This window comes from Pelodiscus sinensis, chromosome 6, assembly GCF_052426305.1.
Source record: "Pelodiscus sinensis isolate ZL-2025 chromosome 6, ASM5242630v1, whole genome shotgun sequence".
Classification (NCBI taxonomy): Eukaryota; Metazoa; Chordata; order Testudines; family Trionychidae; genus Pelodiscus; species Pelodiscus sinensis.
Genome location: NC_143057.1, coordinates 52,840,545 through 52,867,239, shown reverse-complemented (window position 1 = coordinate 52,867,239; position 26,695 = coordinate 52,840,545). Strand labels below are relative to the sequence as shown.

General features: G+C 46.5%; 1 protein-coding gene across 1 annotated transcript; it reads right to left on the bottom strand.

Moving 5' to 3' along the window:
- Positions 1 to 6,985: 6,985 nt before the first annotated feature.
- On the bottom strand, positions 6,986 to 26,109 carry C6H5orf63 (chromosome 6 C5orf63 homolog). The gene is made up of 5 exons (XM_006130121.5): positions 25,690 to 26,109; positions 25,187 to 25,355; positions 15,158 to 15,279; positions 8,432 to 8,488; positions 6,986 to 7,478 (listed from the first exon to the last, which is right to left on the bottom strand). The coding sequence occupies exons 3-5, from the start codon at positions 15,269 to 15,271 to the stop codon at positions 7,302 to 7,304; spliced, it is 348 nt and encodes a 115-aa protein (XP_006130183.2). The 5' UTR covers positions 15,272 to 15,279; positions 25,187 to 25,355; positions 25,690 to 26,109; the 3' UTR covers positions 6,986 to 7,301.
- Positions 26,110 to 26,695: the final 586 nt, after the last annotated feature.

Below are 26,695 nucleotides of genomic sequence, written 5' to 3'. Positions count from 1 at the left end.
ATTTTTGCAGAAGAGGCTCTCATGCAAGAAGGAGCTGTCTACACAGCCCCTTCTTGCGCAAAAAAACCCTCTTGCACAATGCTGTTATTCCTGAAAATAATCAGCGTAGCGGCATTGCGCAAGAGGGTTTTTCTTGCCAAGAAGGGGCAGTGTAAACAGCTCCTTCTTGTGCAAGAGCCTCTTCCACAAAAATGGTGGCTCATCATATATGCAAATGAGGCTCGGCGATATTCCATGTTTAGCCTCATTTGCATAGCTCTGGCGCAAGATCGCGCCAGTGTAGACATAGCCAAAGGGTATGTCTACACTGCATTCCTCTTTCAAGAGAGGCATGCAAATGCAGCTGAGCCAATTGCAAATGAAGCACAGATTTGAATTTCCCACGTATCATTAGCATAATCACATGCGGGTGCTATTTCGAAATACCCTATTTCTAAAAAAGAAACGCTGTATGATGCGGTTATTTCGAAAGAAAACCCTTCTTTCAAAATTACCGTTACTCCTTATAAAATGAGCTTCATTTGCAATTTCGCTCAGCTGCATTTGCATCCCTCTCTCGAAAAAGGAATGCAGTGTAGCCATACCCAAAGATTCTAGAGCAATGGTTCTCAAAGTGTAATCCATGTATCATTAGTGGTATGCAACCATTTTGCAAGTTGGCCATGGCCAACTCCCTTCTCCCTCAGTGGGAACCCTATGCTGGCATTCTGGTCCAGTGTGTGGGAGGGAAGAGAGCCCTGAGCCTCATGGGCTGGATCCACCTCATGGGGGAGGGGGAAGAAGCGGTCAGGGGTGCAAAGCCAGGTGAGCGTCCCCCACATTCCCCTCCAGCAAATACCTCATACCCCCAACCCACTCCTGCACCCTCTCTCCCGGCTAGACTCTCCCACCCTCAGCCTGGTCCTGCACCCTTCCTGCCTACCCCCTCTTGCATCCATTTTGCCATCATGAGTGGTTGGCCGGTGGTCCATGGAAAGGACCAAATTGAGCGGGGCCAAACATTGAGAACCACTGTTCTAAAGGAAAGCACACCTAAAACATGGTGGATCGTTTCTGCAAAGGTAACTCCCTTTGAAGTCAATGAGAACTGTAACGTTAAAATTACATTTTAAAAAGCAATAGTCAAAAGTACCTCTGATTTCATCCCTCAGAAAGGAACTTAACTGCATCAAATTAATTGCTGGTGATCATATCTGTCAATCCACTAATTCCACTGAAGTTGCCTATTCTTATGCCAGCAATAAAATTTCTCAAAGAAACATCCACAAATACAAGGCTTTAGAGACACGAAGTCTAAAATACAAGCTTGATCACTAATGTATGTTTTTAAAACATCTTTGCTGTGTATTTTTTCTTTTTTAATGAAAACAAAAATGATTTAGCTGCCAATGTTGCTGCAGATGTTTGTTTTAGTTGCTGGGTTTTGTTCCCCGCTCCTCCCTTGGCAAAAAAAAAAGTCTTTGTATCTAAGTGTATTGTTTAGCACAATGGCATGAGTGCTCTCTGATGTGAAATTAGAGTCAGCAAAAATACCAGTCATATATTTATATTGCAAGTTCTTCAGAGCAGGGACTGTCTTGTTCTATGTTGCCTAGCACAGTAACTAATATATTTGGGAAAAAATAAAGATACGTTTAGACTCCAAACTCTACACACCTGTCTAACTCTGCTGAGACTAGATAGATTTCCTAACATAAAAATCAATCTGGTTGACTGTTGTGAAGCCCCCATCTCCTCAATACAAGTTATCTACAGGAAAAGAATATGAGAGGGCTCATCCCTTCACCCTCCCACTCCCTGGTTCTTCTAGCATAAGAAGAGAGCCACAGTACCAGAAGACCAAAAGTGCAGACAAGTTGATGTTTCTTGGGTTTAGCTTCCAGTAAGAATTATCCCAATTTTTTTATTTATTTTCCCCAACTTGCTTCCTGTTTAATATATATAATAATATTTTTAGCTATACCTTAATCATCATTTTACTGAAATTTAACTAACCAATCCTAATGTATTGTAACATGATTATCAAACCAATTATATCCCACCACCTTAATTGATTTACACCTTGCAAGATTAATTAAACAGCAGACAGAAATAAAGAACCAGACAGAAACCATGCAGATAAACAATAGACAAGTGGATACCATTAAGACAAAACAATAAAGAAACGAGGATTTCACAACTACATCTATTGATCAATGGGTTCTTGCCAGACAGAAAGCTATCATGCCAATTTTTCTTTAAATATTCTAAGATTTTTATCTTTATGTCATGACGATAAGCACTACTGAGACAGACTCATCTTTCTAACAGCCCAATCTTATTTCAGTGTGAGTGGTTTAGAATATGAGATTGTGACAGTACGCTTCCTGACTTATGGCTGCCCCTGCTGCTTAACCAAAGGACAAGGCCTCAGACTGTCACAGTGAGAGAAAGCCAATACGCAGGCAAACTGTAATTTTGATTTGTTTTTATACCCCTGTAACTAGCTAAGCGATAATAATATATCTACATTTTTAAAGTATAGGCCTTTACATGCAGGCCTGAATATATATATATATAAATATATATATATAGTCTAACAAATAATTTCATTTGTAATCCATATAAATAATATTATATATTTGTTAGCATTCACAATAAAAGAAAAAGTATTTTAAAAAATACCATATATAGTTAACAATAAAACTCTCCACCCTCAATTTGAATGAATAAGGCAGAGACAAGCCATCTTCTGACCTGATCAGAAAGGTTTAATTTTGCTCCTGAGATTTCCTACACAGCAGATGTCATCATAAAAACAAAGGAGAATACTGTTATCTCAGGGACAGCTATTGCTAGTTGACTATTCCAAGCTCTGCCACTAACTATCTTGAGAGTCAGGACAAATCCAATTACAGTAAAACTCCAATAGTCCGACATCCAATAGTCCGGCACTCCTGATAGTCCGGCATCAAAATGGCAAGAGCCTAGTGAGTGAGCTTTGGCAAAAAATGAATCACAAGGTAATAGCGGCAGCAGGTGAACTGAGCAAAAAGGGTAAAAAAGGCTTAAAAAAACTAAAACATTACAGTATACTGTATACAGTATGTACAATAAAAAGGGTTAAGAATACTTTATATACAGTATATATAACCAGCTTATAGTACCTCCTGATAGTCCGGCATATTTGATAATCCGGCACCACCTAGGTCCCATAGGTTCCGGATTATCGGAAGTCTACTGTACTTCTCTATGCCATTTATAAAATAGAGGTAATAATACTTCGTCTTTGCGAAACACTTTGAGATCTATTGATGAAATGTACTGTATAGTAATATTATTTTATCACCAAAATTGGTAGGGAAAAACTCAGGTGCTGTGAAATTTGCCTATATTATGGAAAGGGACAAGTTAGCACTTCAATGGTGCCCTTTCAATAATTTTCTTTAAGGGGTTGTATAAACTTTATAAATTCTCCTTGGCCTTGCACAGAATAAAAAGAAATTACTTCCACTCTCAGCAACCCTGATTGGTGGTTGAATTATTACAAATAGGGCAGAACTGTATTTCAGCATCAAGTGCAAAAGGTGCTTTGGTATCCTTGATGATGAAACCAGTTGTGGATTTGATTGGCCCGTGTGTCATCATTTATACCTGTGCCAAGTTCTTTCGTTGTGCTACTATATTTTCTATCCCCTTTGACCTTACTTAGCACAGCTGAAAGTGGTCATGCCGGTGGCAAGACAGCTGAGAATCAAGGCCAAGGAACTGGAGGAATGAACTTAAGCATGAAAAGGGAAAGAAGTGGTTTATCAAAGGCCAAGGTGATGGTGTGTTATACCAGTGGTGGGTAAAATATGGCCCACAGGCTGGATCTGGTCTGCCATACATTTTCTTCCAGTTTGCCGTGATCCTCTGGGCTGGGGCAGGAAGAACATGTCGCACGGACCTGCAGAGCACTAGGCAAGTCTGTCTGCCTGCTGCGGCCCTAGCCACACCACTCTCAGAAGTGCCCCAGCTGAAGGTTACTGGCAAGCGTGTCCATGGACTCTCCTTGGAAGGTGGGAGATAGTGGTTCTCTGCGTATTGCCTCCACCTGCAGCACCATCCTCACAGCTCCCACTGGTAAAAAACATCCCATAGAAACTGCTGGGGCAATGCTTGTGGGCATACAGAGAGCCACTGCTCCCTTCCCTGTAAGTAGCATGGAAAGAAACATTTCCCAGTACCAGCTAGCAGCTTTGAGTGGCACGGGGACACCACTGCATGTGCCTAAAAGACCTCCCTGTACCAGTGAATGGGAGCTGCCTGCAGTAAGCACCTCGTGGCCAGAGCCTGCACCTCACACTCCCTTCCACACCACAACTTCCTCCCCCTGGTCAGAATCTCCTCCTGGACCCCAACTCGCTCCCAGATACTGCCCCTCTCCTACATCCCTGGCCAGGTCAGAATTCCCACTGCATTGAAGCCCCCTCCCAGACCTCACATTCCATCTTGCACCCAAATTCCCTCCCAGATACCGCATCTCCTCCTGCACTCCAATCCCTCCCTGCAGCTCTCACCTGCACAAACTCTGTCCCAAACCCACACACCCTTCATTAATAGCAAAGTGTAGACCATGACCACTTACCAAAATTCTTGAAGTAGGGATGTTAAATATCAGTTAACTAAATAGTCTATTAACCTCATGAATGATCAGTTAGTTGACTATTCTAGTCCCCGGGGGCGGGTCAGCACCCAGTGTGCTCCGGCCCCACTCCCAAGGAGCCCCCTACCACCTCGCACTGCTGCCTCTGTATCAGAGGCAGCAGCTCAGGATGCCAGGTGGGAACTGGTCCGTGAAGAAAGACAGCTTAAAAACCAGCTCCCCATCATCCCACGCGGCTACCTCTGATGGAGAGGGGGATCCAGCATGAGCTGGAACTGAGCCAGGCTGCCTGCTCACCTGGCTCCTAATACATTTTAAATGCAGATCCAAAATGGGAGTAGGTCCCAGACTCAGTGCAAGCCGGGACTAAGTTGGGCTGCTGGCCAGCCTGCTTAAAAATTTATTGGCGGAGGTGGGGGTGTGGAGAATGTGTGTAGTCTACAGCATTAACCGATAAGCTTTTGTTTATCGGTTAATGAACTATACTATTACATCCCTATCTTGAAGTGCCATCCCCTGCAAAAATTATTCTGCAACCTTGTGTTATACAGATGCAACACCTGGGTGTAATCTCTGAGTCATGAGGTAACAACAAGCCCTTCTATTATCCTGTATGTCAGATGGCTAATCCCAGTTGCTAAGGGAGAGTTCTCCAAAACAAAGTCTATGCTATTGGGGTAAGCAGATGTTTTTACTGTGGAGTTCTTGTTTTTGTTAATGTAATATATTATCAATTACATTAATGCCACCTTCATTAATGATTGGAGGACTCCTATAAAGAGCTGAAGCTTTGTAACTCTCAAAACTAATGTGGAATTCTGTAGTGAATGCTTGATCTTAGTTTGGTAAGTCTGTCTAGTGCTTAATGTGTTTGTCCCTTTTTTTGAAACTGAAAATGAAGCCCCACCTTTGGTAGACAGACTTCTTGTTTAACTTCCTAATTCTGGAAGGTGCTCGGATACAATAGTACTGAAGAGAACAGAAATGTAGTTATTTTTGTTTAGGCAGATTGATTAAACAGACTGAAGGAAAAAATCACACTTTTCCGATACCCTGAGATACAAACTAAATTGTATGTCTAACACTGCCACCCTAGTTCAAACTAGGGTGGCTAATGTAGGCATTTGAACTTGCAAATGAAGCCCAGGATTTAAATATCCCGGGCTACATTTGCATGTTCCCGAGTGCCGCAATTTTAAATGCCACGTAGTTCAAACTACCTGCCCGCGGCTACACGCGGCACGGACTAGGTAGTTCGAATTAAAGCTCCTAATTCGAACTACCGATATTCCTCCTGCAAGGAAGTTTAAGGGTAGGTAGTTCGAACTACGCGGCATTTAAAAATGGCGGCGCCCGGGAACATGCAAATGAAGCCTGGGATATTTAAATCCCGGGCTTCATTTGCAAGTTTGAATGCCTACATTAGCCACCCTAGTTCGAACTAGGGGGCTAATGTAGACATACTCTCAGACTATTCAGCCTAAGGAACAATTAACTTTCTCAATTTATCCTCCTCCTCAAACATATTTAACTAAAGAATTGCAGCTACCCACATTATTCTTTGCTGTGAACTCATAGAAGCTGCCAGACCCACTGCAAGAAGAGGTGTCCTCTTTGCCAATCACTACGTTAAGTTACAATGAAGTCACTGATGGGAATAAAATGTCAGTTTTCTGAGTTTTGCAAGAGAATGTAAGGGCCAATCTATACACTGAAAAGACTGTTTACCCTAAATCCAAATACTGCTCCCATAATACAATTAGAGAATCATGTTTTCTGTGCCCCATGGCAACTTAAGAAAAAAACCTGTATGCCATAGTTGGGCATCCCTAATTATGGCAGAGAACCACATGCTAGCATGTTTTCTTTTTTAACAGTGTAACCTGAGCCTGAAGGAGAAGCTACCTTATCTCATGCCAGCAGATTTACAAGGAAACTCTTACGGTGTTTTAATTCCAGAGAGTAAAATGAAAACAGAAGCTAGCATAGAGAGGCATATTTGCAATGTTAAATCTTGTTTCAAGGAAAAATTGGGCCCTGTTGGTTTAATTTAACTTTCACTTACACTTTTACTTGAGTACTAAAGAGCTCAAATCTCCCTGTTTAACATAAGCAGATATTTTATGCTTAAGTGTAATATGTTTATCCAATTTTAAAAAAAATGACACACATTCAGTTTTCATGGGTGAATAACTACTAAATCCAAGTGTTAAAAAGGTACGATTCTATCCAAGTATATATACATTTGGTGGGATTTTTAAAATTCCCCTCCCTACTTATAACAGCTCTCCTCTCTACTTCAAAATGAGCATTTGGGCTGCAGTGTGAAAGTCTCACAGAAGAAGCTTCATACAGACATAACTTAAACATCCCTTTATTATCAGTGCAGGGTGTATAAATGATCTGAAAATGCATTTCATTTTATCTGCTGCTGTGAAATAGCACTTACTCCCTCATTGAAAAACAAAACCATCAAGGATAGCAGATGAAGATGAAGAGTTCCTATTCAGTCAGATGGGCTTCATCATTACTACAAAATGGAATATAAATCAAATAGCTAAACACTGAATGTTAAATATATACATTACATTCCAAAGATAATGTGGTTTGATAATTTTTACAACCGTTTCAAGCCATTTGTTAAAAATCCCTTCAATCTAAAGCTGCATCTTCTTCATTGATTATCATTTTGAAACTCTAGCTTCACAAGTTGGTTCTCAAATTTTTTAACATCTACCCGATGTTTCATTAGGAATTGCCCATTTAAGTGGAAGACTGGTATGTCATACTTGTATCTGTCATGCCACACTGCGTTCTCTGGAAGGGTGATATCCACTTCCTGCAAAATAAACTTTGAAAAGAAAAACAATGTTAAAGATAACATTGGACTCTTTTAAAAAAAAGATGCTGTCTTTCATTAAATTTCAGATTTACTTTAACAAAATAGGTCAGTTTTTCCAGCAGGCCTCTATATTTGTCCTCCCATAGAAACACAAATTTTTAGTTCTGGAGGGAAAGTCTACAATTGTTACATTTGGAGACTTGGTAAAATTGCAGCAATTCCTCAGGACTGAGATTTTGCAGGCACTTAATGGATGTAGCCACAAACTTTGCTTGTATACTTCCAAACATTCTAAAAATTTGAATGTTTAGCCCAGCACAGTGCCCTGAATCCCCAATGGAGAACTTATCACATATGATCTCAGTCATTTTCTTTCTGCGGGTGGCAACAGGCATTTCCTGTTTTGCTCATGAGTCCAGCTTTTCTTTGTGTCTGTTACTGTTTGCTAGGGTTGCCACCTTTCCCGATCACACGCCTGTGCTGCAAATGGTATTCAGTCCGTCCCGTCAGGAAAGTTGGCAACCCTATTGCTTGCACCACTTGCTCTGTATTCAAATTTCAGACAGTTGAGAGAATATTAGTTGAGGAGCATAATGGTTGGAAAGTACTTTCAGCTGACCCAGGACTAAGAATATTTGAGACCTGCCGCACACCAGTTTTGCTGCAAACTGTATTATAAACCTGAGAGATATTATAGCAGCAAAAGTTTTTAAAATAGCTGTATACATTGTATACGTTGGTTTGCTTTGCTAATACTGGAGTCACCACTTCCTTTAGTTACGGAGTCTCAAAATGTTTAAAAAAATGAGTTTTATGGAAATCAGCACTAAACCTTCTTGAAGAGGTTGCCCATGAAAGACTAATGGATGCAAATAAAATCAAGCAATTTTTTCTTTACAAAGGAAGGTTCCTGATTAACTACTTTTTTTCTATATAATATACATAGTATTTTGTTACATTACCCTGTTTTTATATGGCTTAAGCACTTCTTTTGCTTCATCACACAGCGGGCATGGATTCTAAAACAAAATATGTAGAACTTAAAAGAATAAATAAGACATGAAAATCATTCTGTTAGCTTGTTTCTAGATATGTCACAGGCTATGATTACTCCTAATGTTGATTCTCTCATTGTCACACTTCCAAAATTTCAATCTATGATTAAAGTGAGGAGAGTGTAAATTCTTCTTTTACATAAATACATTTACAAAGGAAATCTCTCCCTTTTAATGTGGTCAACACTAAGATTTTGATTCTACCCGTCACAACTGTGAGATTCTGAAGTCAAGTTATAGGACAGTCATAACGTTGATTTCTACATTAACTTCCCCAGTGTCTGTCTGGAACTTTTAATTGTCTTCCATGGAGTCACTCCAGATACACATTAGTATACATTATTAGGCATATAGTAACAACACAAAATACAGCAAGAAAAACATGATGGTTCAGTCTCTTTGCCATGAGGTACTGTTCACTGATGACAAATGTCTATTCCTTTATACACCCTCAAAGCTTTCTTGGGGTATGCCTATACAGTAAAAGGTGCAGAAGCTAGTCTACATGAACTAGCCTGAATTCAGTTTGAGAGAGTAACAGTAGTGAAGACAATGCTGTATAGGCTACAAAGCAGGTAATACAACTGCAGTATGGACCCTACCTAGATACACACTTAGCTCACTAGCCCATGTTGTGCTCTCTTCACTACTACTGTTACCTATACAAATTGAAGTCAAGCTAGCTTGGGTAGGCTAAGCTGTGAAAACACACCTTTAATGTTTGCGATCCAATGCAACCTGATAAAGGACAGTAAGTGTGAGATCAGGTGTTATTTATAACTTGTGGAAAAGAGCTGGTGAAACAACTGATTGTATGTGTAATTGAGAAGGACTGACAGAATTTTGCTGCATGTAATCTATTGTAACAGACTGAACTCTTCAAACTAAACTTATGGGATGCTCAACTTACTATAGGCTGTCACTGAAAGGAAGATTGCTAAAACAGTGCAGCTGAAAGATGAACTGGTAGGTGCAGAAAGGAAGTCAGAGATGCACTCTTACTAAGGGGACACCATTAGAACTTTGGATATGTTATATCAGCGAAGCTGTACATTTAGGGCAAGTCTACACAGCAGAGCTAAAGCTAAAATAAACTACACAACTTGAGCTACATCAATTGTGTAGCTGAGGTCGAAATAGCTTATTTCGGCTTTTGGCACTGTCTACACAGCAGGAAGTCCAAGAAAGAGCATTCTTCCTCTGACTTCCTTTTCCTACAATAAGGGTACGTCTAAACTACATGGCTCCGTTGATGGAGCCATGTAGATTTGTTGTTTTGGCAAAGGTAAATAAAGCCGCGATTTAAATGATCGCGGCTTCATTTACATTTACATGGCTGCCGCGCTGAGCCGACAAACAGCTCATCAGCTGTTTGTCCGCTCAGCGCGCTAGTCTGGACGCTCCCCTGCCGACATCAAAGCCCTTTGTCGGCAGCCCCGGTAAACCTCATCCCATGAGGAATAACGGGGCTGCCGACAAAGGGCTTTGATGTCAGCAGGGGAGCGTCCAGACTAGCACGCTGAGCGGACAAACAGCTGATGAGCTGTTTGTTGGCTCAGCGCGGCAGCCATGTAAATGTAAATGAAGCCGCGATCATTTAAATCGCGGCTTCATTTGCCTTTGCCTATGTGTCTAATCTACATGCCTCTGCCGACAGAGGCATGTAATCTAGACACAGCCTTAGAGTTACAGGAGTTGGAGTAAGAAGTCCTCCATCTCAATATTATGTTGACATTATGTCGAAATAACTGATGGCTGTGTGGACGCAGACTATGTTATTTCAAAATAACGTCAGTTTTTCCAAAATAAAGCTGCTATGTAGACATAGCTTTACAGGCACAACTTAAAACCAACGTAAGCCATGCTTAACCTGATCTAATACTGTCCACACACAAAACTGCACCAGTCTAAATGCAGAATCACACATTTAAGTTAACAGGGGAAACAATGTGTTTAACCCAGGCTTTTATCAGTCTGAATTCACAGTTTCAGTTATTTTGATGCAAGTGTGTATGTAGACACTTATTATGGATTAAGTATGTCCTATTTGATTGAACTACAATTAAATAAACCAATCCTGTATTGAAATAAAGTAAAGGTTTGGATCTAGAACTATCTAGTTATTTCATTTCCAGCTTATGTTTGGACAAATGCCAAGTAACAAAGCAAGTTATGGCACTTTATGTTATGGGTGACAGGAGAGAGATCACGTGAAGATTACCGGTTGTGTTCCCTCCCTCTGGGGCATCTGGCATTGGCCTCTGTAAGCAGACAGGATACTGAGCTAGATGGACCATTGGTCTGAGCCAGTATGGCCATTCTTATGTTCACTCTACTCCTTTAATAAAGCCAGCATTGAGTTCCAATGGGAGAAATGCCCAGAAATAATTATGTGCTTTGACTAGCCAAGAGTGACTACAAACAGACTTTCAACTACTTTAATGGGACATTCAGGAGCTTGTATAAATGTTTGTGTCCTTCTGAAAGTTCTCAACTGATCTGGCTGCAAAGAAATTTGAATTTAATACAGAAGAAAAATCCAAAGTGCTGGGCAACACAAGAAGCGGAGAGTTTTTTATTATAGGGGGCTGTGCCTCCTGCTCACTGCGCTCATTCCCCCCCTCCCATCTCTGGGAGTCGGCAGGCTGCACCACCCACAGCCTCTTGCCCCCACCCTCCGCCGCTGGGGAGGGGAGCCCAGGCCTCTGCCTGCCCCATTCCAACAGCCAGCCCGAGCCTTTCAGCCCACACTCCCTTCTCCACAGCCATCCCAGGCCGCTCGGCCCACCTCCAGCTGACAGAGAAGGGCCAGAGCAATGCAGGCCGCGTTCTCTTGGTCCCCTTCGGCTGGCAGAGAAGTGCTGCAGCGTTACAGGCCGCATTCTGAGCTAATGGGGTTAGCCAGAGAGGAGGTCAGGTGACTGAGGAAGGAGGATCTGCAGGACGCAGAGTGACGTGATAATGTCACTGTTGTCCTGCGGGAAGAGAGGTTTTTTTTAAATATATAGGGAGGCAATACATTCATACTTATGCCTATCCTTACTAACAAACAAAAAAGCCCACCCAAGTCTTGCGTGAGTGGAGATTAACAGAGCACAAATTGATCTATTATAAGCAGCCTGCAGTTTAGTGAGATCATCTTGCTTTGTAATTGCCAGTGATATGCCACATTCTGAGATATGAAAAGCACTTTACCTTAAGCCAGTGGTTCTCACACTTTTTGGCCCATAGCCCTCCTGGCTCAATGTAAACCTTTCCATGAACCACCAGTTGCTAATGGAAATTTGCCATTAATTACATAACACCCGAATGATTTGCTAGTGCTGCAGCTAGGGAGAACGGTTTAATTTAACCAGTAATAAAGAAAATATTAATTTAAATTATTAAACATACTAAGCACTTTAACTTTCACATGTTAGTTTATCAAACTTCATTTTAAATAAAGTAAAATATTAACTTAATATTCAACACAAAATGATCCTATGTTTTCTTTATTTGTGGCAGGGGTGGGGAACCTTTTTTGGGTCAAGGGCCACTGATCCACAGAAAAATCAGCTGGGGACCACACAAGTGAGAAGCAGAACAAAATAAAACCTTGGCCTCAGCCCCACTGGGAGAGAGGGACAGGGAGGACTAATATTCAGGGCTTCCCCATGGCCAGATTTACTCTTCTGGGGTTCCAGGGTCAGTGAATTTTGTGGACCCCCCCAGGCTCTGGGTTGGGACAAAAATGGGGGTTTCAGTATGCAGGACAGGGCTGCCAGTGAGAGTAATCTGGGCAGGAAGTGGGGTACAGGAGGGGGTGAGTTCTGGATGGGAGGTAGAGTGCAGGAAAAGGGGGTAGAGTGTCTGCCCAGTGGGAAGGGTGCAGGAGCAGGCTGGGAATGGGTGCCTGAGCAGGCTGGGAATGGGTGCCTGGCCAGGGGCAAGCTGGGGATGAGGAATCTCAGCCGTAGGATGCAAGCGGCTGGGCATGAGATGATGGTGAGGCAGTTATTTGCCTTCATGTCCCACACCGCTCTCAGGCACGGCATCCTTAACCCCAGCCTCAGGCACAGAATCTGGGCAATGGGAGCAGCAAGCAAAGCCTCCAGGCAGCGATCCCACATGCTGCTGTTTCCCCAGCCAGGGGAGAGGGAGTGCAAGGCTTGAACACTTCTTCTCCAGGAGCTGGATCACGCAGCAAGGCTCAGAGCTTTCTCTTTCTCCCTTGCAGGAAGCTGGCACTTCAATCTCACAGGGGTGTGGAAGGCAAGGCTGGAGTGCCAGTGTGGGCTCCCCAATGCAGAGGGATGAAGAGCGGGGCTCAGCTTGAGCTGCAGACCACCAGGAAGGCACCCACAGACCACTAGTGGTCCTCCATCTCAGACTGCAGTTTGAGAACCACTGCCTTAAGCATGTATTGAACAGAAGAGGACAGATTAGAAAACGTTTTCAGCTTTATCATCAGAAATTTGGTCACAGAATTTCAAACTGCTAAGTAATATCTATGCACAATGATCATGCATTTCTAATTATTAATCTCTATTGCCACTACTACCTACATTACCATCCTCTAGATTATGAAAAAGCACACTGCAGGATCAGATGGCAGACACAGAGCTGGGACTTCAAAGTATGTTTCCTCACATAATAGGGATGTTATCAAACATGTTTTGTTTAGCGGTTATGTGTGTACACGCAGGGGGACTTAAGCAGGCTTAAGCAGGCTCCCTGCAAGCACCAGTTCCCATCTGCCCTCCCCGCACTCCCATTGATACAGAGTCAGCAGCATGGGGGGCAGGCAGCTCTATGAAAGCTGTACTAAGGATGTTAAGTATCAGGTAACTGACTAATTAAATAGTCAATGCAAAGTTTCTATGTTAAGTGTAAACTGTAGTGAATTTGCTTAGAGAAGATGAGACTGCAGAGGCTCCCGCCACATCGAGTCCTGTTTGTGTTTATACCCATCCTGGAAAACAGTTAAATTATATTACAGTAAACTTCCGATAATCCGGCACCTTTAGGACCCAGGGGGTGCCGGATTATCAGATATGCCGGACTATCAAAGGGGGGGCTATGAGGAGTCTGGGGGGATGCCACCCCAGACTCCTCATAGCCCCCCCCTTCCGATAGTCCGGCTCTGCCCCTGGCGTCCCTGATTCAGCCGCTGCTGGTTAGTTTCAGCAGCGGCTGAATCGGGGACGCCTGCAGCAGAGCAGCTGGAGTGCTGCCAGGTTGGTCTGGTAGCGACGACCCTTGGCGTGGCGAGACCAACCCGGCAGCACCCCAGCTGCTCTTTGGGATGCCTGGGGCAGAGCAGCTGGGGTGCTGCCGGGTTGGTCCCACAGCGCTGAGGAGCGGCGCTACTGGACCAACCCGGCACCACCCCAGCTGCTCTGCCCCAGGTGTCCCCAAGTCAGCCTCTGCTGAAACTGACCAGAGGCTGACTCCAGGAAGCCTGAGGGAGAGCTGCTCTGCCCTGGGCTTCCTGGAGTCAGCCGCTGGTCAGTTTCAGCAGCGTCTGAATCAGGACGCCTGGGGCAGAGCAGCTGGGGGGGCTGCCAGGTTGGTTCCACAGCGCCGAGGAGCGGCGCTACTGCACCAACCCGGCAGCACTCCAGCTGCTCTACCCCAGTGTCCCCAAGTCAGCTGCTGCTGAAACTGATCAGGTGTCCTGGAGTCAGCCGCTGGTCAGTTTCAGCAGAGGCTGAATCGGGGACAGCTGGGGTGCTGCCGGGTTGGTCCAGCAGCCCCGAGGGGCAGCGCTACGAGACCTACCCGGCAGCACTCCAGCTGCTCTGCCCCCGGCTTCCCCGATTCAGCCGCTGGTAAGCTTTAGCAGCGGCTGAATCTGGGAAGCTGGGGGCAGAGCAGCTCCAATGGTCCGGCTGCCCAGAGCACTTCCGGGTTCCTGATGGTGCCGGACCATCAGGAATGCCGGACCATCAGATGCCGGACCATCAGAGTTTTACTTAGGGTGTACAAATTTACTGTACAAATTTGCAGACTTTCTACAAAAAGAAAGAACGCAGCACTTGTTTCTTAATCAATGGAATGTGTGTTAGGGATGTTAGCATGTATTTGTTTACACAATTAACCAATAAGCCTGAGGGCTCAATAAGGGTTCATTGACTAATGCTAATGGTTACATGCACTCCCGCCTCACTTGCTGCTTCTGTACTGGGAGGCGGGAATCAATGCCCACGGGGAGCCAGCTTTTACCCCAGCTCCCTGCGCATGCCATCTTCCATGGAGCCACCTGTCCCTGCCTGCCACAGAGGCAACAATGTAGGAGTTCAGGCAGGAGTGGTGCTTGGGGGGAACCAGCTTAAAAGCTGGCTCCCCATGAGCACTGGCTCCTGCAGAGCCCCTACTCCCCCCTCGGCTGCCTCTGATAAAGCAGCAGCAGCACGGAGGTTGAAGGGGAAGTCAGAAGCCAGTACACAGTAGGGATGTGAAGGACTAGTCAACTATCCAATAAGCAAATGCTTATCAGATAGCTGACAAGATGGTCAACTAATCGCTCTCCCCTCCCTTGCTACCTCAATCAGATAAAGGCAGCAAGTCGTGGGAGCGAAAGGGGGGGTGGAGAGAAAAGGAAGATACTTCAAAGCGACAGCACTGTGTGGAGCCTGGAATCAGCTAGGTTACCTTGGTGAACAAAGTTAACACTGGTCTATTTGTAGTGGCTGCACACAGTCGTTTCCACAGTGGACTAGAAGAATATTTTTCTAGCTGCTTTGCTGCATACTGAAACCAAAGCATCTTTTAGCCTGTTAAAACAAGAACAAAAACCAGAAATTACATGCAAGGTACCAAAATATATCTCATAAAATCTAATTAGAAGGCAGAAGTAGTGGTTCCAAAGCAGTTCTGAAATACAAACACAAGCAAACAATTTTCACAACACTTCTGTGTTCCCAGACTTCACGTATTAATCTTAAAAAAGTTTACAATGCAGCAGACATATTATCAATGTAATATAATCCATAAAGCTCTATTTAACATTTAGATTTCATTTTCTTGCTACATGCAGTGCCTTTGCAAAAGTCTCTAACACAAACGCTGACAAATACATTGCAAAGTTTCAACTAGACATGTGCCACTAAGAATTACACAATAGTAACAGAATGCGAAGTGCTATGCTTTGAACCACTTTCATCTTGCTGATTTGCTTGATACAAAATATTCTACTTACTCAAAATTATTCCATCAAACTAGTTATGTATCTAATCAAAATGTTAAAATAATTCTTCCTGTGGCAGGCTAAAAAAAAATAAACTACAGACAAGGTTATCTTTGTAAGAGCATGTTAAGAGCATGCAAATTGTCTGGTTCTTTCTACCAGAGCAAACTAATTTATGAAAGATGCTGATGGGTTTAGGGTCTGTTTGGGATATTTTTAAGTGAATTTAGTGCAAGTGCAGTATGCCATATAGGATATTGAAAACCTTCACTGTTATAAGAGCATGAATAGCTCTACTGCTTTCTCCATAATAGTTCATACCACCAATGAATCTTAACTTGGCTTCTAAGGATCACCTGTAGGGTTCAAAAGAGACTTTTTTCTCCATGCCTGTTCATTCTGTGGCCTCTGTATTAAGATTATCATCAAAGATGCCAATTCAGACCGTGGTTATTGTGGATACTTATTCTTTAGAAACTACTAGGCCAAGTCACCCATTTTACATAAAGCCAAATCCTAATGGTCTTACTTGGACAAAATTTATATTTGCTTTTACAAACCACAGATGACAACTTCAGATTTCATTTGAATGAATTTGAATGCTGTATTAAGTATGGGGTACAACCCATAGTAAAAGGCATACTAAGCTATGTGTGAAAAGCATATTCCAAGAACCCTATTGAATAGAATGGAGTTGAAATGTGTCCTAATCTTTGACTGAGTCCTACTTTACAGTATTAATGCTCAATGTGTTAGATGGGCAAGATAACTTCTCCTTTAGCTTTAAGAAGCTATTTCCAAGAAGAAAAGACTTTGCAGAGAGGTAATTTGGCCAAAAGACCCTCCCATTACACATTGAACAAAATAATATATTGGAAGAACTGTGAATATGAACTTTATACTAAACTTAATTTCCTTACTAAATGAAAAACCATACTAATTAGTGACTCATCATCCTGCATTGTCTAGGACCGTGGTCCCCAACCCGGTGCCCGCGGGCGCCATGGCGCCCGCCGGGCTCTTTACATGCGCCCGCGGAGCAATCTGGGCTGGCAGGTGCCAGCCCCGGGCGCATGGCCGGTCCCGGCCCCGGGAGCGCCGTGCGTGCCCCGGCCCCACGGCGCTTACGGGGGGGGGCGCCGGGCACGCGGCGCTTAAGGGGGGGAGCGCCGGGCGCGCGGCGCTTGCCAGGGGGCGCCTTCCCCGGGCGCGCGGCTATGGAGGGGGCCCCGCCCACGGGCATGCGGCTGGGGGGGGGCCCGCCCCCGGGCGGGCAAGTGTCCCCGACCCCTGGCGGGCGAACGGCCACGCCCCCTGGCGCCTGCCAACCTGAAAAGGTTGGGGACCACTGGTCTAGGACCTTTGTCTTTTTTGAGGGGAACAACATAAGAACAATTTGCCATGCTCCCAGGAGAGTTTTAAGCCAAATGTGTGCACTAATAGGTGTTATATGTGTTTAAAAAAAGGAAGTTATATTGACTATGCTAAATTACAACCGTACAGAAGTGGTTAATTTGTAGAATTTGGACTTGTCTCAAACATGCAAAAGAAGGAGTCTGAAATGAAATACATTGTAATGCACAAGCTGTTGTGACGGTGTTCCACTACCACTTCCGGATGGAATCAGCTGCTCCACTGTGTGTCAAATGTTCTATGGTGCTCAGACTTTCTCCTGTAACTCAACTGGCAGGGTCTTCAGGACCAGGAGGATCTGAGTTGGATTCTTGTTCTCACCACAAAGCTCCAGGTGACTGTGGTGCGCAATGGTGCCATTAGTACTGGCAAGAAGTTCTTAAGCAGTATGACAGGATGTTCACCCTACCCCAGCCTCAAAAGGAAGCTGAGAAAGGGCCAATTAGTTTGATAAACCACACAGGAGGAGCTTAGGCTGAAGACACAATGCCTGATTAGGGGAAGAAGCTGGGCTAGTATAAAGTTAGAAAGCTGGCAACAGACAAGACTGTAGCAAGGAAGACTACAGCTACCCTCATTTTTTCAGGAGTACAGGTTCTTTCAAAAAAGTGTGGGTTTTTTTTGTTGTTATTGAAAGAACCCCCATCTAGACTGCACTTTCACTTTTGAAAAACCCTTTTTTGAAAAAGTGCTTGGATGCAAATATGCAAATGAAGCACGGGATATTTAAATCCACACTTCATTTGCACTTTCGATTTGCTTCATTTACAGTAAAACTCCAATAGTCCAGCATCCAATAGTCCGGCATCAAAATGGCAAGAGCCTAGTGAGTGAGCTTCAGCAAAAAATGAGTCACAAGGTAACAGCGGCAGCAGCTGAACTGAGCAAAAAAGGTAAAAAAGGCGTAAAAAAACTAAAACATTACAGTATGTACAATAAAAAGGGTTAAGAATACTTTATATACAGTATATAATGTATACAGTATATATAACTAGTTTATAGTAACTCCTGATAGTCCGGCATATTTGATAATCCAGCACCACCTAGGTCCCATAGGTTCTGGATTATGGGAAGTCTACTGTACATTCCTCTTTCGAAAGAGGAATACGTGCCCTACTCTACAGAACACTAGGAACCCTGGACTCTGATGTGCTTGCATCATGTGAGATACTGGGGTCCTACTCAGCAGTTATACTTGTATAAACTGTAAGTAACTCCATTAAAATCAATACCCCCAACTGTAAGCTCTAATCCACTCGTTCTGTGCTGCTTTAATGCCACAAAACACCTCTAAAACACGTGGGGTGGGGGGAAATGCCATCAGATAGTATGATGTCACAGAACAGAGGATATAGCTCAGGCTCCCCTAAACTCTTGAGGTCCCTGGTTGCCCAAACAGTCCCTTAGGGAAGCTAATATAGGTTAGAATAGCCGCCCCAACCTGCACTAGGGAACAAGCCCAGCACAAAGCAACCATAGCCCCTGCAGCACTCTTGAGGATCTGGCCCAGTAGAGGCTCTCTGTATCGACTTCTAAGTTAATTCTCCTTCTGGTGAAATAAAAGGAAGTTTTGGATAAAAATAAAATAACAGCTTATTGAACGTGCTGAAAGACAAGAACCACATTTCACATTCCCAACTATCAGCAGCAATGTAATAAAAGAGAAATACTCCTGATATTGATGTCAGTCATTGGGCCACATACATTCTTACCAATTCACACAGGAATTCAGGTAAATCTGGAGCAGGTTTACACTACTGCTTAAGTCAGGGGTGTCCAAACTTTTTTCAAAGAGGGCCAGATTTGAAGAAGTGAACATGCGTGAGGGCCGTCCCCGCACTCTCAGCCCCAAGGTGGAGGGCCCGCAGGGTCGGAGGCGGGCGGAGAGCGCAGGGCACGCCGGCCTCACGGCGGCCCGGGGGCAGGGCGAACCCGCAGCCGAGCGGGGGAGCGGGGCTGCGGACGTGCCCTACAGGGCAGGCTCTAGGACCGCGGAGGCCATGGGCGGCAGCAGCGCGGCTGGAAGCGGCGCGCTGGGCGCGCCAGTTCAAAAGAGCGCCAGGGAGCCAGGAGAGGGGGAGGAAGCGGGGGCCGTACTAAATCAGAACACGAGCCGCAATTGGCCCGCGGGCCGGACTTTGGGCATGCCTGGCTTAAGTGGACCTAACTTATATCAAACAGGGGTGTGAAAGACGACTCCTTCCAACGTGATACAAGTTTTGCATTGTCCACATTGACGCTACATTGTCAGGAGATGCTCTCCCATCCGCACAGTATATCTTCACCAGACATGCTGTAGATAAACAGCAGCTGCATCAGCGCTGTTAACACTGTAGTGCAGAGTTGCTCTACAACATCTGGGATTCCATATGAGACCAAGCAGTTCACTAAGCCGGCTCTGCCCCACTGGTAGGTAAACTGCACTGGTTCCACTGATATACAGAATGCAAAAGTCCAATCTGTATCAATCCTTCTCTACTTCTCAGTTTATAATAGGGAAAAGAAAATGTTGCACAGATGCCCCACAGATTTCACTCAATGTGGAAAAAAATCTGTGGCTTGTCTATATATGGGATTTTTGTGGGTGTTTTTTTATATAATGAAATTAAGCTGCTAACAATTAGTGAAAAACCTTTCAATTCACTCATTCTGAAGGACCTTTTTTTCCATTTACAGATCCTTCTCACAATCAGCAATACATAAACAGGAAGCAAAGAAGCTTGCTAATGCCAAAATCGCCTTTTCTCCATACTTTAAAGAAATGGTAACTTGACAAATTAGATAACGCTTGTCTCCTTTCATGTTCCAGAAAGATAAATTGAACTACAGTATAGCTCCAATAGTCCAGCATCCAATAGTCCGGCACTCCCGATAGTCCGGCATCAAAATGGCAAGAACCTAGTGAGTGAGCTTCAGCAAAAAATGAGTCACAAGGTAACAGCGGCAGCAGCTGAACTGAGCAAAAAGGGTAACAAAGGCTTAATGCGCTTCCCTGGATAAATCACAAGTAGAGGCTGGATCTCCCTGATCCAGCACCCTAAGGACCTGACCAGTCCTGAATGAAGGAATTTTGTGGATCAGGGAAGGTCCTTCTCTCCCCACACCTGGCTCCGCTCTGGCTCCACTGCAACTGGGCTCTGGCACTGTAGGATTTGAGCTCAGGCTCCAGCCCCACTGCTGCCCCGCCAGGCTGGGGCTCCTGGCCGCTGGACTTCCAACAGGCTCACACTCACACTTCCACCACGGATGTTGCTGGACCAGAGAGTCCCAGATTTAGGAGGTTCAACCTGTACCTTCATGCAAGGGACTGACCTGTTAACTTGCCAGGATCATATAATCTATGTTAAATTTGAATAAAAGAGCAGATTGCAGCTTCTCTAATCTAGATGTCTAATATGGATTTGTAGCTAAAAACAGGAACTGTGACAGGCAGAAGCAGACTGTCTTTACTTTTTTTTACTGCACACTAGCATAGCTGTTTGCACATTTCAGAAATCCATGCATCACAGGCCAAACACCAGTGCAACTTTGTGTGTTGTGTACCTCTGAGTTTTCTAGAAAAGTCACCATTACTTTTCCAGAAACTATTGTTTAATGGTTACATACTTATTCTCCATTTGCTCTTCAGTCTGTAAATCTAGATCCATACATTGAATATGTTAAAAGGAACAGAAGTGGTGAAGAAGGTGCTAACTATAAGCATTGAAGAAAGCATGCAGTCATTGAATGTAAGAAAACAGACTGTTGGCTCAGCTGGGTCCTGCATTAGAATAGCCTTTCCCCTGGAGTTCCTGATTCAAACCTAGCTCTGATTACAAATGGAAATAAATTTGCTATTAATTTGGTCCTTTTTACCTGATATTCTACTTGGCTGATGCTGGTATGAAGGAAAGTCTTTGAAGCAGACACAAAGGCAGGGCTGGGTATGATGCTGCCCGCCTAACATTTTGATCCGATCCGCAGACTCTGGGTGCTTTCTATTTATATCCGGTAGCCTGACCACCAAATTTCCGGATGGTGGCTCAGGCTGCAGGTGCTGGACCTGGAGCTGCAAGCCCTTAAATAGACATAGCAACCCTGGGAAGCTGCCAGGCAATGTAGTAACAGAGGGGCCAAGAGCCGCAAACTCTGCTGTATTTTTAATTCAAAGCCTCCAGCCCCAGACAACTCTAGTTGTCTAGTCCCCAGCCCTGCCCCTTTTGCCCAGGACCCACCCCTTCCAGGGGTGCAGCCAGCTCATGACAATATGCCAAAATTATTGCCCACCCCTGGACAAAGAGCAGTACTGGGATGAGGAAACCCAATGCTCAACAATTGCTGTAAATAGGAGTACACTGACAGTATCTTCGCACCCAGAGATGATGGGTAGCAGGACTGGGTGCAAGCCAGGAATCAGCTCTGTGGGATCTGGTGCTCGTGGGAAGCCAGCTGCCACTGTCCCCGTACATAGGCTACAAGCGGGGAAGTATGTGTAGTTGACAGGATTAATTGATAAGCCCTGGCTTATCAGTAAATCGGGTAGTCGACTGCACATTGACATCTCTAGTTCTAAGTACAGGCAGTCCCCGACTTACGCGGATCCGACTTATGTCGGATCCGCAGTTACGAACGGGGCTGCCCCAGAGTACATGGACTGCGGGACCTCGCGGTCCTGCCGCCCGTGTACTCTGGGGCTTTCTCTGCGTCTCCCTGGTCTGCAGACCAGGAAGACGCAGAGCAAAGCCGCGGAGGGGAGCCGGCAGCGGAGCAGTCCAGGGAGCAAAGCCTCTGAGGACTTTGCAAAGCTGCGGGGGGGGCTCGGGCAGCGAGGCAGCCCAGGCGCGCCTAGGGTGCTCCGCTGCCGGCTTTCCCGAGGCTTTGCAAAGCCGAAGGGGGGGCTTGGGCAGCGGGGCACCTCAGGCGCACCTGGGCTGCTCCGCTGCCGGCTTCCCCGAGGCTTTGCAAAGCGGCGGGGGGGCTCGGGCAGCGGGGCACCCCAGGTGCGCCTGGGCTGTCCCGCTGCCCGCTTCCCCATGGCTTTGCAAAGCCGCGGGGGGGCTCGGGCAGCGAGGCAGCCCAGGCGCGCCTAGGGTGCTCTGCTGCCGGCTTTCCCGAGGCTTTGCAAAGTTGCGGGGGGGGCTTGGGCAGCGGGGCACCTCAGGCGCACCTGGGCTGCTCCGCTGCCGGCTTCCCCGAGGCTTTGCAAAGCGGTGGGGGGGCTCGGGCAGCGAGGCAACCCAGGTGCGCCTAGGGTGCTCCGCTGCCGGCTTTCCCGAGGCTTTGCAAAGCGGCGGGGGGGGGCTCGGGCAGCGGGGCACCCCAGGCGCGCCTGGGCTGCTCCGCTGCCGGCTTCCCTGAGGCTTTGCAAAGCCACGGGGGAAGCTGGCAGCGGGACAGCCCAGACGCCCCGCGGCTGTCCCGCTGCCGGCGTCCTCAGAGGCTTTGCTCCCCGTCTCCCTGGTCTGCTGGTCTCCAGCAGACCAGGGAGACGGGGAGCAAAGCCGCAGAGGACCCAGGCGGCGGGACCGCGGTGCGTCTCGGTCCGTCGCCCGCGTCTTCCTGGTCTGCTGGGGTGGGGGGGGTGCAGCTAGTACGCCTCCCCACCCCCCAGCAGACTAGGCTTTTCTCTGGACGCCTGTGGCAGAGCAGCTGGGGTGCTGCCGGTTGGTCCCGCAGCGCCGCTCTGGGCGCTACTGGTCCAACCCAGCAGCACCCCAGCTGCTCTGGTCCTGATTCAGCCGCTGCTGGTCAGTTTCAGCAGCGGCTGAATCAGGACGCCTGGGGCAGAGCAGATGGGGTGCTGCTGGGTTGGTCCAGTAGTGCTGAGGAGCGGTGCTACTGGAGCAACCCAGCAGCACCCCAGCTGCTCTGCCCCAGGCGTCCTGATTTAGCTGCTGCTGAAACTGACCAGCGCTGACTACAGGAAGCCCGAGGCAGAGTTGCTCTGCCCCGGGCTTCCTGGAATCAGCTGCTGATCAGTTTCAGCAGCAGCTGACTTGGGGACGCTTGGGGTTCTTAAGTTGATTCTGTATGTAAGTCAGAACTGGCGGTCAGTTTCAGCAGCGGCTGAATCTGGACGCCAGTTCCGACTTACATACAGATTCAACTTAAGAACAAACCTACAGTCCCTATCTTGCACGTAACCCGGGGACTGCCTGTATTGCAGATTCTTTCTACATAAGCTATAGCCTTTCCAATCCATCCACAAACCTAAAATTTTTGTCCGGTCATTTTGTGTCTATTATTGCAACATCTTTTTCTGTTGCTTTCACAAATGCAATCTTGGCCTGCTCTTATACAGTCAGAATGTTATTGCAAAGATAATTTTCCTGACCTGTCACTTTGACCATTTCACCCTCTCACTGATATCCGTCTACTCACTTCCACCTTTTCTAGCATACTAAACATAAACTTATCTTCCCTTTCAAAGCCCTTCCAGACTATCCCTAAAGCTGGGAGTCTGTTGTGGATTATGTGACTTTGTGGAATCTCTGACCTCTGCAGCTGCAGTGTGGCTGAGCAGCTGGGACAGATCCAGGACCAGACGCACTGACTGCTGCTTGGATGGCCCCAAGTAGTGTGCGCCCCAGGGGACACTGGAGCAGCAGCAGCGCCCCTTAACTCCACAAAGCACTACTGGGGTATTTATAGTAAGGGATGTTAAAAAGTGGTTAACTAGGGAACCATGTAACCATTAAAAAAAATCCTAGCCGTTACACACTGTGGGCTCTGCAGCATAAAGCTTATACTGCAGAGTCTGCAGCCCAGCAAGCTCCCTGAGAGCAGGGCTGGCAGCCAGTGCACGCTGGGAGCCGGATGTGCTGTGGACTCTGCAGTTTAATCTTTATACTGCAGAGCCCGCAAGGCGGGAGTCGGTGTATGCCAGAAATAGGGATGTAATAGTATAGTTGATAAACCAATTAGCATTAACCTATAAGCTTTTGCTTTAGACTACACACATTTCCCTCTCCCGCTCACCTTGCCAGTAAATTTTTTAGCAGGCTGGCCAGCAGCCTGGCTCAATCCTGGCTTGCGACGGGTCCAGGACCGAACCCTGCTGCGGCGCTGCATTTCAAGTGTATTAGGAGCTAGGTAGGCAGATGGCCAGCTCAGTCCTGGCTCATGCTGGGTCCAAGACTTACCCCAGTTTCAACTCTGCATTTCAAGTGTATTAAGAGCTGTTTGGGCAGGCAGCCCACCTCAGTTCTAGCTCACGTTGGGTCTGGGAGCTCAGATCGCACCTAAACAGGGAGAAGCAGCAGCACAGGGCGACAGGCAGGTGGTCCAGTCCACAAGGGGAACTGGTTTTTAAACTGCCTCCCCTCACCTGGCACCCTGTGCTGCTGCCTCTGATACACTGGCTGCTGGCCCCGGGGACTATAGATAGTCAACTAACTGATCAAATTTCATGAGGTTACTCAACTATTCAACTAACCGATATTTAACATCCCTAGCCAGAAGCCGGCTCCTAATGTGTAATAGCTTGCACCTGCCAGCCCACTCCTGGGGAGCTGGCTGCTGCCACTGATACAGAGGCAGCAATGGGGGGCAGTAGCTGGCTCCCCAGGGGCCAGTGTGTGCTGGGAGTCAGCTTTTAAGCCAGCTCCCAGTGTGCACCATCTGACACCCCGTTACCAGCCCCCGGCCCTGCACTGAAGTGGAGTGGGGCTAGAAGCCCGTGTGTAATGGTTACAGAAACCAATAAGCTCATATTTATCAGTTAACCATTTGATCAGTTACACTTTTATATCCTTAATCTATAGTAGGAGTTAGACAGGTCAGCAGCTGTGAATGTTTGTTTACTTCCTGTGATCTGTCCATGATTTTCACTAATAATATCCATGACTAAAATGTAGCCTTAACTGTCCCCACTCTCCCTATCTGTTCTCATTCAGCACTGAAAGTCCCTTTGCTGTTTTCAGCTGGCCCACAACATTAATTTCCATTGCTCACTTGTTTACACACACCTGCATGCTGCTTTCCATTATGGCTGAAAAGGCAGCTCCCATAAACTTCTCCAAAACTCATTATCTCTTCTCCTCCTCCTAACCCATCTGCAAACTCCCCTTTCCCACGATGCTTATAACGACCACAGGAGGTACCTTGCTTGATATTGAGGCCACTGGCTGAAATATTGATTCTTTGTATTTCTTCTTGCAGTTCATCTTTATGCAGCCATCCTCTGCTGCCTTGTATTTGGATTGTAAGCTCCTTCCGGCAGGGTTGGTTCAGTACCTAGCCCAGTAGGGTCTTGGTTCAAGATTGGAGTACCTGGGTACAATCATACAAATAACAGGGAATAATAAATTCCGAGGGGAAACGGAGTAGGTGTCTCAATCATGGGGAGCCTATGAAATCAATGGTGGAAAGACAGCGTCTCCAGACAGCCACTTTTGATTTAGGATCACTTAGTTCACGGCTCTGACTGTATTATTGGGGGAACGACTCATATTGCGCACACGCGCTGGTCACCACGTAGGGAGCAACTTTTCTTTGAAAAAAAAAATCCCGCCTTTTGTGGAGTAATTTGTCAAAAGCTCTTCTGCTGCCAGCGCCTGGCGGTGAACGGGCTATCACTACGCCACAGGGCCTCTCTTGCTCTCACCTGTGTGGCCCAGGCTGGGGGCTGTGAGGTTTACACCGGCTCCACCGACCGACACCCGCCCGCTTGTGCAGAGACGCGGCGGCGCGCCCCGCTCAAGCGTGCTGGTGGCTCCAGAAGGCGAGCGGGCGCTGCCCAGTCCCGCTGGGCGGTCGCTTTACCCGGGGTCTCTTCCAGGCAACGCAGCACCGGGCTCCAGGGAAGCCGAGCAGGGGCACCGCAGAGCTGCTAACGCACCGGCCCTCTGCCGCCAGCCGGGCAGGGCTGCCTGGGGACCGAGTCTCCTCTCCGGCTCGTGCGCAGCGGCCCGGCCCGGCCCTCCCTGCTCCCCCGGCAGCGACTGCTCCGCCCCGGCCGCTCCCCGGGGACCCGCACACGGGCTGGACCAGCAACTTCCTGACACTGCTGCCTGCATCCGTCATCCATTGCCGCTTCGGCGCCCCCGGCCGGCGGGACACGGCCTCGCGCTCTCCCCCGGAGTTTTACTCACCTCTCCAAGCTCGCCCTGCCTCCTGCCCGCGGGGTCCGACTTCGAGAAGCTCTTGCTCCTCCACAAAGAAGGTCTTTGCTCCGCTTTGTTTTCCTGCCCAAGTAAAGCGCCAGTCCGCCAATAAAATAAACAAAAAGGCAGTGTTATCTTCATTCTGCATGGGATAGTTGAAAGCATCCCCCAAAATAATATCAAATATGGCCCAGCCATTTTTAAAAGGTTTTCTAAAGGAAATTTCGCTGGCAAAGCTGTTGTGGAAAGGGCTAAATACTGTTAAAGTAAATTTCCACTTCATTGACAACATTTAGATTCCAGCCATGCAAACTGATGTCAGTGGGACTAAAGGTTATATAGGCATGGGATCCTCTTACATGCAGTAGCTTGGGTGATGGGGGGGCTTTCTTGTTACAACTAGAGCACGTAGTGGTATCTATGATAGGTTATCTGGCATTCCCTATTATATGGCTCTGGTTTTAGTTATTTAGAACTGTGACAAACTTTAAAAGTGCTTCAGGGTGA

Excerpts from the sequence above, each read along its gene's own strand:
- C6H5orf63 (XM_006130121.5), bottom strand. The coding sequence starts at position 15,271 with ATGCTTTGGTTTCAGTATGCAGCAAAGCAGCTAGAAAAATATTCTTCT. Across the intron at positions 8,489-15,157 it reads TGTTAACTTTGTTCACCAAG|AATCCATGCCCGCTGTGTGA; the intron begins GTAACCTAGCTG and ends ATTTTGTTTTAG. Across the intron at positions 7,479-8,431 it reads TTAAGCCATATAAAAACAGG|TTTATTTTGCAGGAAGTGGA; the intron begins GTAATGTAACAA and ends TTCTTTTCAAAG.